Genomic DNA, 11740 nt, shown 5'->3' on the forward strand with positions numbered 1-11740 from the left:
GCTTACTCTAGAGGGGTGCAAGGAATAGTCCAAGTATTGGGGGAGTTTTATACAATATGTTTAAAAAATAAAAAGGTTTAAAAAGTTATTGTTTAATGGTTTAAGGAGGTGACGCTACTCAGCCAATCAAATCGGTGCAGTCAGCACGATAGATTCAAACACCAGACGAGACAAGAGGAGAGAAGCAGTCGGAGTAATTTCAAATGGCGGAAGGTAGACAGTGAAAACAGAGCATTTCATTACATTTTCTCTTACTGGACCTCTTTGAAATGCAATTGAATACCCCTACATTATAGCAACAATAATAATAATAACAGCAATAATAATTGGGAGGGGGGGCGTGGCTGTTCTGATGTTCTCTGAGGGGAGGCTCACCTTTCCACACTTTGAAAACCCCTGGTCTAACTCAATATCAAGCCATACTTATTGTTTTTACTTCTTTATTTTAATTGAATAATGTAGGACTTTTGTTGCCGTCAGTTATGGGGAGAGTAGGGGCTCAGAATTCTGAAATTTGTATTGTTTCATCGTTTTTTCCTTCTAATTTTGTATTCTTTTCTAAACCACACACTGTTATTTACTCAACAATAACACATAATTACCCTTGTGTTTATTTATTTGTTTGATTAATAAACACAAGTTGGAGTCGGTCAGGACCGAGGGTCGGAGCAGCTCATAGCCTAGTTGCTTTAGAGAATTTTACACCCGGAAGTAAGTATTCTCTCCGCTTCACTTGACAAACCCCGTGATAGTCCTCAAGCTCTGTGATTGGATGTTTGAGTGTGTTGCCAGGCCACGCAATAATTTACAAACTCTTCAACTAGAACCCTAATTATATTTAAAAAAAATTTAGAAGGCCTCAAGAAATACCTTAATGTAAATCAACATTTAAATGTGAAGGGATGTGTGTAATGTGGTGATTGACGATCTCAAGTCGTCTACAACATATGTTTAGGGAGCTATATAGAAGCCTATGGACATCCCGGAAAGTTGAAAATGTACGCTAAGGGAGGTGGGATGGAGACAGCGACTGCCACACCTCATCTACCAAGTTCTCCTGAACTCGGGTTGATCGAATGCCCGTCACCTCAGCCAGTTTTTCTGTGGAGACCCCCGTCAAATGGCCAGGCCGGGGTTCAGGTGGTCTGGTAAAACTCAGAATCTTCCAGGCATTGATGACTGAGCAGTAAAAAGGTGCAAGTCCAGTTATCTTGTACGCAGGGGGCCTTCAGCAGAAATAGGTGTTTATCAAAACCAAAGCCCCCCGCCCTCCAGAGCAACAGCCGGGCCATAGCCAGCCAGCAGGGAGAGGCACTACTGAGCTGCCTGCAGTCTAAAAGCAGCAGTCCTTGCAGTAATGTCCACGAGGCCCTGCCCCCCCTCCGCCACAGGCAGGTACAGGACCGATGCTGGCACCCAGTGATGACCCGACCAGAAGAAATCCACGAGGAGCCGCTGCAGTTGTTTCATGAGGCCCAGCGGTGGGGTTAACACCTGGAGTCTGTGCCACAGAAGGGTCAACAGGTCATGGTGGTGGGCTGCTACAGACCCCCCTCAGCTGTCAAGGACTCTTTATCTTCATTGGCAAAACTTTTATCTCAACTAGACTACAAGGAAATAGTGCTGCTTGGTGATTTTAATTGGGACTGGTTAACTTCTGTGTCAGAGGATTTTTAAAAACCTGTTCCGGAAAGAAAACCAGTGTCAAACAGGGGCTCCTCAAACAGCCACATCCCAGGCCGGGGGTCGGGTGGTCTGGTAAAACTCAGAATCTTCCAGGCATTGATGACTGAGCAGTAAAAAGGTGCAAGTCCAGTTATCTTGTACGCAGGGGCCTTCAGCAGAAACAGGTGTTTATCAAAACCAAAGCCCCCTGCCCTCCAGAGCAACAGCCAGGCCATAGCCAGCCAGCAGGGAGAGGCACCATACAGCAGCCGCTGAGCTGCCTGCAGTCTAAAAGCAGCAGTCCTCGCAGTAATGTCCACAAGGCCCTGCCCCCCCTCCGCCACAGGGAGGTACAGGACCGATGCTGGCACCCAGTGATGACCTGACCAGAAGAAATCCACGAGGAGCCGCTGCAGTTGTTTCATGAGGCCCGGCGGTCGGGTTAACACCTGGAGTCTGTGCCACAGAGACGAGGCAACCAGATTGTTGGCTACAAGAACTGTTCCCCTGTAGGACAGCTGGGGAAGTGTATTAAGCGTTCTGTCAAGACTTAAGTATTGCATTAAGAGATATTTACCATTCTGTCAAGACTTAAGTATTGCATTAAAAGATATTTAATTTAATTTAATTTTCATTCATAAAAGCCATTTCCATTTGGCTAATTTTGCTTGCACCTTTCCCAGCAATCCCTCCCAGTTCTGTGCCACCATATCCTCAGACCCCAACCAAACTCCCAGGACCTTTAAACCCTTGTTTCCCCAGCTGAGGTTACCAGGAAGACTGGGCCTATTTTCTAGACTCCACTGACCTACCAAAACTGCCTCACTCTTCTCCCAATTAACTTTGGCTGAATCAGCCTTCCTGTACAAAGCTAAACTGTCCTGTAGCTCCTGGATATCTCGCTGACCCTGGACAAAAACACTGACATCATCAGCATAAGCTGATACAACCACCGGGGGGGGCCTGAGCTGACTCTGGCAGACACAGGCCCCTCAACCGGTTTCTAAGTCTGCACAAAAGCGGCTCGATGGCAATACTATATAATAGGCCTGAGATAGGGCAGCCCTGCCTGATCCCCCTTTTAACTGGTACAGGTCTGCTCAGCCCTCCCCCCACCTTCACAACACAACATGCATCACTGTACAAACACTTCACCCAGGACAAAAAATGCTCCCCAACACCAAAAGCCTGCAATGATGCAGCCAGAAAAGTGTGATCCACACGATCAAACGCCTTCTCCTGGTCAATAGAAATAATACCAACATTTATATTATACAGTTTGCAAACATCCAAAGTGTCTCTCATCAAAAACAAATTGTCCACAATTGATCTGCCAGGGATGCAATATGTCTGATCAGTACCAACAAGAAGTTCGATAAAACACTTCAGTCTGTTAGCTAAAACCTTTGACAGTATCTTATAGTCCGTACATAAGAGAGCCACAGGTCTCCAATTATTCAGCAGGGTTAGATCTCCTTTCTTAGGCAACAGTGAAATCACTGCACGCCTACAGGAAGCTGGAAGAGTCCCTTTCCCAAAGGACTCCATCAGTACGTCTAGCAAGTCATGTCCCAGAATACTCCAGAAATGTTTAAAAAAGTCTGCAGGTAAACCGTCTATGCCGGGAGCCTTGCCGGAGGCCAGCTGTGTCACCGCAGAGGTCAGTTCCTGCAGCGTAATGTCAGAGCCAAGGGTGTCACTTTCGGCTGGACTCAGCTGTGGAAGACCCTGAGCAGCTTCAACGTCACAACCTTCGTCTTTGAACAGGTCTGTGTAGAAGGACACTGCATGCCTCCTCATCACAGCAGGTTCAGAGGTAACCTGTCCATCGGGGAGACGCAGACATACCATCTGCTTCCTGTGGCCCACAGACCTCTCCAGGTTGAAGAAAAAGGTGATTGGTGCATCAATGTCTCTCATTGAAGTAAAACGGGCTCTGATCAGAGCTCCCTTGGCCTTCTCCTGAAGAAAACAGTTAAGCTGTTGTTGTTTTAGGAGGGACTGTTCTATATTTCGAGCAGACACACTCTCTAACTCTCTGATCTCCCTCTCTAACTCTCTGATCTCCCTCTCTAACTCTCTGATCTCCCTCTCTAACGGCTCTATAGCTCTCCTAATGTTTGCAGTGGAGTAGGCTGTATACTGTTTGCAGAACACTCTAATCTGAGCCTTTCCTACCTCCCACCACTGACTCAGGGAGGGAAAAGACTCTTTCTTTGATTTCCAGTTGATCCAAAACTATTTAAAATTCTCACAGAAAATCAAATCTTGTAAAATTTTAACATTAAACTGCCAGAACGATCTAGGTTTCTCGTTGTTGGATTAAACCAAATCTAAAGAAACTAGCTGATGATCTGTAAAACCAACAGGTTGGATGTGACAGTTCACTGCACGACTAATAAAAGAAGCACACATGTAAAATCTGTCTAGCCTGGCTGCACTTGGCTGCACCATCTAGCATTCTCATCCAGGTGTATTGTTTAACAGAGGGGTGTTTCATCCTCCACACATCCACTAAGTCAGCCTCTCTTATCACCTGTGACAGTAAAAGGGACGACTGAGGATGCGGCTCCCGTCCTATTCTGTCTAAAGTGACATTAGTGCAAGCGTTCCAGTTCCCCCCCAGTATAACACACTCCCCCTGTACACTAGTGTCTAGCTTGTCTTTTAACAACTGAAAAACAGATACACGTGCAGGGCCCTGATTGGGTGCATAAACATTAATAAAAGTGAAAAAGAACTAACAGTTCCACTTCCACCATCAAGGCTCTACCTGCCACTATCTCTGTGCTAGATAGAATCTTAACATTTAGAGAGGGGGAGAAAAAAACAGCTACTCCAGCACTAAGGTTTGAGCCATGACTGAGTACATACTGACCCCCCACCACATTCCAGTCCGTCCCATTCAGGCTATCACTGTGCGTTTCCTGTAGAAATATCACATCTCATTTTTAACACTAACGCTCTTTTCTGTGCACTTCTACCCCCGTTAATGTTTAAAGAAGCAACCCTTAAAGCCTGCATTAGAGGAAGGAGATAGAGAAAAAAGAACAGACAGGTACACACAGCAGAGAGGAGACACACAGTGTTGCATGATCATGTTGAAATTATTTAGACCTTTTCAGTTTCCCCCCTTTTTTGCTTCCTTTCGTAACTTTTTTCATAGTAGTTACATGCTTCCTGAGACGATAGCATTTCTTTTCATCCGGCAGGTCTAACCCTAAAACTTTCTGAAGAGTGCTCACTGTATGAAGAAACTTGTTAGTGTCAGGGAAAAAGTCTCTCACTTCCACTGCCTTGCTAAAAGACTCTTCCAAAGAATATATCTCTGTGTTCTGAGAGACTATCTGCAACTGAAACACAGTCAGAATCCCCCTCACCGTCTGTGTCCATCTCTGTCACCTCATTACTGTCTGCAGCCTGTTGAAGCTCTTTTTGCCGCCCAGAGCCAGACGGCAGCTCCTGCTGTGTGCTAACAGCCTCCACCTGTCCCACAGCCCCGGTCCTCACCTGTCCTGCTATATCATCTCCCACCCGTTTACCTGTTTCCACATGTTTTCCTCTCACACTCACCACACTCTCTGTTTCATCTCTCACGATATTCATCCCTACTTCATCCGCAGCCCCCGGGGCCCCGGCGGGTGCAGCGACGGCCCCAACGACACCGGGTTCCGCGGCCGCGGACCCAGCTTCTGCCCCTGGCTCGGCTGCCCCGGGCTCAGCGGCGTGCCGTCTCTCTGGACATGCAACACGTTTGTGACCCGACTCCCCGCACTCAAAACACTTTGCGTTCCCTGAGCTCGCATACACCATATAAAAACCCTCTTCGTGCCTCACCCGGAAGGACACTTCTAGTGTCTGAGTGGGACAATTCAGAAACATGAAAACCTGTCTCCGCAGAGATTGGAGTTGGTCTGACGTACTTGCAAAGAGTAGAAATATACCAACGAAAGATCATACAGTTAAATAAACGATTGAAACAAAAACAAACGAAATAAAAGTGAAAATCTCTCTTCCCTCTTCAAACATACCTCCTCCACCACCGAAGAAGAAGAAGAAGAAGAAGGTTGCACAGCGTTCGCACCAAAGAAGAAGATTAACTTATTAGTTACAGCATTCACACTAATAAGCATGTTGAATACTACTGAAAACATTGTCATCAGTTTGACAGTGAAGGACTATTTCTTAGATGATAGGCAGCAGGCTCCCTGCTGTGAGCTGTCTGGGGTTAAAAGAACAGTACACTGATCCTATAATGCTGAGAGCTTGATTATTTTTCCTTTCTTGTGAAATTCCAGGGTCGTAGAGAAAGAAGAAGATAATCACTGCTTTTTGAAAATCATTCATACAGAATACAAAATACAATTCTCTAAAACCAGTGGCTTAAGGTTAGGATTCGACAAGTCATAATTTCAAAGTTTAGCAAAAGAAAATGATAATGTTTTTTTTTTAAAAGCAAATGCATCTTCTTCAGCTGCCAATTCAGTTATGCATTACCATTGAAATGGAAAGGGAAAGAAACCACACATCTCAAAAGGAAAATAAATGAAAAATCTTTTAATGACAATTAAGATACAAATAGACCCAAGTTTAACAAAGACTAGGGCTAACTTTTTTAATTTCTTCCAGCTCACCTCAGAAGGCAAACACCCTGCAGCAAGGATGCAATTCTTCTTCTTCAGTGGCACCACAAACAGCTTATGACTTCTTCAGAGCCAGTATTCGGATTGGAAACAATAACTGGAGTTCAACCTTACCATGGTTTATACAGATTAATGTGTCACTGCTGAGGTCCAGACATTGACAGCTGGAGTGGTTTCAACTGCCCCCCCCCACCCCCTCCTCTGGTGGAGACCAGGGCAAGGCTACCCCCAACATTCTCAAGTGAGGTCTTTGTATTGTTTGCAAGTCTGCTACTGACAGAGCTTTTTCTACTTCAATCTGAAAAACAAATAAATCTGACACCGAAATCCATATAAACTGCATGTGTACCATGCTTGATACAACACAAATGTAAGGATCCTCAACAATGTGTAATACATGTTCACTTTATTATGGAAATCACCCTGTTCAATCTTCTTGTTTTTTTAGACACAAACTGTTATTTAAAGAAATACTGAATCCATTAATTATAAAATAATGACCTGTACTGCCCCCTTAGTGTCAAAGAGCCTCCGATCTTGGACTAAATAGCTAAATATATGCGGGGAAAATATCTGCTCTTAATCATCATGCTAATCTCAAGGAATTCCATGCTAGTCAACCTAGAAAATGTCTCCAGCTTGTGGTTTTAAACTAAGACTGAAGAAATACTGAAGCCTTTCTCTGATGGGATCAAATGTGTTCCTTCAGGGCTACTGTAGAGAGGCAGGGAGGGGTCAGGGGGGGTTCAGAGATCAGAGTTCCTGTTATCCTCCACACTCACTGTGACTGTAGTTTCCTTGTTCTGTTTCCTGGTAGCTGACGTTGATCCTGGGCTCTGCAGAGAGAACACACCTCTGTCAGACATGACCGCCACACACACACACACACACACACACACACACACACACACACACACACACACACACACACACACACACACACACACACACACACCTAACAAATTAGTAGTAATTTACTGTGTTCTGAGTAAACTTTTTCTCCACCAAGACACGGCGAGGGCTTGGGATGGAGACTAAAGCTTTAAAACACTTTAGATCATCAAGGTGTTATGATAGTACCGACAACATTGGAAGTTGGTTGGATGAAATCCGTAGGAGGAGCTTGTTTAAATGCGGCATGTGAAAAGTAAAAAATGGACTGCACATAAAATAGAAAATGACTTATGTGATGAGATTCTTGGAGCAAAGAACTGGAACACAAGGAGCACACAGGAGAGCTGGAACTGAGGTCAGACTGATGATTTATTAGAGACCCTGCCCAAGCAACTCTAAGTTCTCAACAAAAATAAAAACTCTAACTTCTCAAAAGCTCAGAAGATGACTAACTTCCTGTTGGATTTACAATACTGCTGAGAGGCTGCCTGTTAGCAACTTTGTAGGGGGCGCTATAGAGCTATTTGCCCACACCCCAAGAAAGAGACCTTTGAAATATCCCATTCTTGAAATAGGCAGCAGAAGAAAAGCTGGTCAACCCCCTGAGAATGATGCTAAGGTAAATGTCTGTCCCTGGGCCCTAAGCTTTCTGAAAGGCGACGCTTAAACAGTGTATTTTAATAGTCTAAGATAAATCTTATTAATCAGCCAAATATTTAATCAAGCTCCACAACGTCTGTATGTCGTCTGGCAACCAGCTTGCTATTTTCCTGAAGAACTGCATTGATTGGCAAAAACTGATTCGTTTTCAACTAATTATTGATTTTTTCACTTTTATGTGTGTTTATATTAGCAAACCTTACAGATCTGCGTAGTAACTGTTTAGTAAAGGCAATTAGCTTATCTGTCTAACACAAAGTAACGTATGAACTCCTGAGGCCAAATCGGGTAATTCAAGCAATTGTGGCAACTGTGCCTGTGAGGCAGTGCTGGTCGCCCTTCCATTGGAAGGTTGTGGGTTTGATCCCAGCCCCTGCAGTTGATGCTCCCTGTATAAAGCGCTACATATATGCAGTCTATTTACCATGTGTGTCAGCCCCATAAAGCTCATTGGGTGAGGTTTGACCAGTGGTAGAGGAAAAGGGTTTGTTTGAATAGTTTAACGGCTTTACCTGTGGCTCTGAACTGCTTTTCCTAACCACACTGTTGTGTGAATGTTCCACATGATGCAACGGACTACCACTTGAGTGAAATCCATTTACTGGAGAGAAATGAGAGAAAGAGGGTGAGAGGGAAAGAGAAAGTCCTTAGTTATTTGGTGCTGATTGGCTGTAACCTTTGCTGATCCAGGATGAACGTTTCCTTCTTGTTGTGTGTATATTATGTCTTATATGAGGCAAGCACAGATAAATAATAGAGATCTTGATTGGGTTCCACTAACTATTCATAAATTCACCAATAAGTTTGGTGCAAATTCCTTCCTAAATATTTAGCAACTGATGAAAATGTAATCAACAGAAATGGAGGAGGCCTCCCAGCAGGGCAGAGATGAGTCACAGGAAGTGTGTTTGCTGAACAGGGTGCTGACAAACTGCAGACCCTACCTATTGGCAGGGGGGGTCTGTGGCAGAGGCAGGTGTTTGGGGTCCCAGGGGCACTGGACGGTCTCTCCCATGTCGTCTCTGATGGAGTGTTAAGGAGAAGGGGGGGGCATTAGGAAACCGGAATGCCTACCAGCTGTCATACTCTTGTCACAGTGTTCACATTGAAAGTGAATGGTTGCATACTTTGCACTTCAGTCAGTAGTTAAACAGATCTTACAGTGTTCCACATTTATTTCACTTTGGAGTGGGATCTGTTAAGTTTTATAGCCTAACCCAGCGTTTCTCAAAGTGTGGGGCGCAGAGATGTCAAAGGTGGGTCGCGAATGGATGCGATGAACGGGAGTTTATTATTTTTTTAATACATGTTTTGGACCTCAGGCCGGAATCGAACCCGGGTCCTCGTGGGCAGTAGTGGACTGTTACAGCCGGAGACTCGCAACGGCGGTGGACTTTCACAGCGCCGCTGTGTGTTTGCGTCGGTGGATGCGGTACCTGCGCAGCGGCACTGTGAAAGTCCACGGCCTACCTATGCCAGAGCCAGCGGCCCACCGAAGGCAGCGGCCCACCGAAGGCAGCAGCCCACCAACGGCAGCGGCCCACCGGGAAAAGTCCCGATACTCCCGATGGCCAATCCGAGCCTGCTCACACACACACACAACTGAAACCAAAATCATTTACAGACTTATTTGACAATGCACAGTTTTACCCACTGCTGTCACCCATGGCCAAAGCATATCTCTCTGTCCCAGCAACATCAGTACCAAGCAAGAGAGTTTTTTCCACAGCAGGGGATATTGTAAACGCCCAAACATCCCAGCTTCTACCTGAAAATGCGGACATGCTCATATTCCTAAAAGATAACCTTGATGATGCTGAGTGAGTGAGTTAGAGAGTGAGTAGAGTTACTTGAAAAACTAAAGTGAAACTTGATTTATTCTATTGCAGGGTCTGATTATTATATTGTTGACACTTTAAATACTACTATCCTACTAAAATGCTGTACAAATCAGATTTATTATTTAATAAAGAATTATAATTTTTTTAAATCACATTTTTTGTCTTTATTTTTCAATATCGCGATAAATATCGTACCGTGGACTTTTTATCGCGATATTATCGTACCTTGAGTTTTTGGTATCGTTACATCCCTGAAAACGGGTCCCACAGACCCAAACAGCACACAAAGGTTAAAGGTAAGCATATAATAATGTTAAAATGTGCTAAATATATACACTGCAAAAAAAACTAAAAAGAGGAGTAAAAGTAGCTCACGAATTGTTCTATTTTTTTAAAGTAGCTCTCATGCTAAAAAAGGTTGGAGACCCCTGTTTTACGAACGATACATTTGAAAATGTTAAGCTTGGCCTACCATTTCATTGGAGCGATGAGGAACAGGTGGGGCTTGAAAAGGCCCACCTGTTCAAAGTGGGGAATGACAGAAAAAGTTTGAGAACCACTGCCCTAACCACTCGGTTGTCCATTCTTAATCAATGTATTTTGTTTTTTTGTGTTGTTGTATAACGCTAAGCACATTTCAATCATGCAATGGTAGCATATTATCCTGGCATTGTTGAATATACCTTATTTGTACCCCAGAAAGCTATTTATTATTGTTTGTTGCATCAAATTCATTAGGACCTGCTACAGACAACCCCCCCCCTGTAGCTGTGCTTTCAGTTGGTCAGTAGGTGCATAATGCTGCTGTTATTATTAAGATTAACTTTATTGATCCCCCTAGGAGGGAATTCAGTTTCCCCACTCTGTTTGTATATATATACATATATGTATATTAATACACACACACAGTACAAAAACACACATGCATTGGAATACAGGTGACATATAGGTGCACACATTCACATGCATTTGCAAGACCCTGCGAGGAGCTATTTTTGGTCCGATCGGGGCGTGAGCTGAAGCCACTGCCGCCCCTAACTATAATAATATATCATAATAATATTATAACAGCCTTAACTCACTGGCTCTAAAGACACAATATTCCTCTCCATTAAATTCTAATAAAACTCAATATTTTAAGAAATATAGGGTACTAATGCAAAGACATACATCATAATCTACTTACCTCAGAGAATGTCCTACATTGTGTGACTTGCCAACAGGAAAGCAGTAAAAATACCATTAAAAAAAATGTTTTACATCACAATTAAATGATAATAGTTTCTATTTATACAGTTGAGAGATCGGATTCATAGCTTCAGATACTGTGATGCAAATGTAGCAGAAGCAGGGATGATTTCAGCCAGCTTTTCAAAGATCAGCTGAGGTCTGAAAGGTTGTCCATCCTGAATAGTCTTGATGAAGGAAAATATACCATACTCATAATGTATGAGTGTACATTTGAATTAAATGGATGTAAAAGACTAGGGCTGAATGATAGCCTACATATCCACGCCATCTTCCCGAAAGCCAGCTTCATTGCAGAACATGGAGCTTGGGGGTTTTCTGAGCCCTCAGCAAAAATGTTTAGGAGCCAGGATATAGATTCTGCTGCTGTTTTAATTAACATGCAGATGAAAAAAGAAGAAAAAAACTATTTATTTCTCTCTGAGGAACTCCTTTGTTCTAGCGCACGTCTAGCTTTGGGAAATGATCCTTCTACTGCTTAACGTAAGCCCATAAACCTTGTTACAAGAAAAAAAAAAAAAAAAAAGAGATCTGAGGAAACCCTCCCAGTTTAACATCACAACAGGAGTTTTGAGTTAATTGTTTAATAAGAATAATAATAATAATAGTAGGGCTGTCAAAAGATTAACATTTTTAAATCAGATTAATCACAGCTTAAACATTAATTAATCATGATTAATCACCATTCGAACTATGTCCAAAATATGCCATTTCTTTATGTATATTGTTGTGGGAATGGAAAGATAAATGAAAGAAGGCGGATATATCCATTTAACATACAGTCTGTAT

The 11740-nt window shown here is 43.3% G+C and overlaps 1 protein-coding gene across 1 annotated transcript in view; it reads right to left on the reverse strand.

Annotated features, from left to right (window-relative positions):
- Positions 1-6273: 6273 nt before the first annotated feature.
- LOC104957473 (growth arrest-specific protein 7-like) overlaps positions 6274-11740 on the reverse strand; it is a 9974-nt gene continuing 4507 nt past the window's right edge. Inside the window, exons 2-4 of the mRNA XM_010785110.1 lie at positions 8807-8884; positions 8375-8463; positions 6274-7144 (exon numbers count right to left, since the gene is read on the reverse strand). Of these exons, the coding sequence (XP_010783412.1) occupies positions 7055-7144; positions 8375-8463; positions 8807-8884 (257 nt within the window). The 3' untranslated portion in view covers positions 6274-7054. The remainder of the gene's footprint in view (positions 7145-8374; positions 8464-8806; positions 8885-11740) is intronic.

The sequence above is a fragment of the Notothenia coriiceps genome, unplaced genomic scaffold, assembly GCF_000735185.1.
Source record: "Notothenia coriiceps isolate Sejong01 unplaced genomic scaffold, NC01 NC01_scaffold00027141, whole genome shotgun sequence".
In the NCBI taxonomy this organism is placed as follows: Eukaryota; Metazoa; Chordata; class Actinopteri; order Perciformes; family Nototheniidae; genus Notothenia; species Notothenia coriiceps.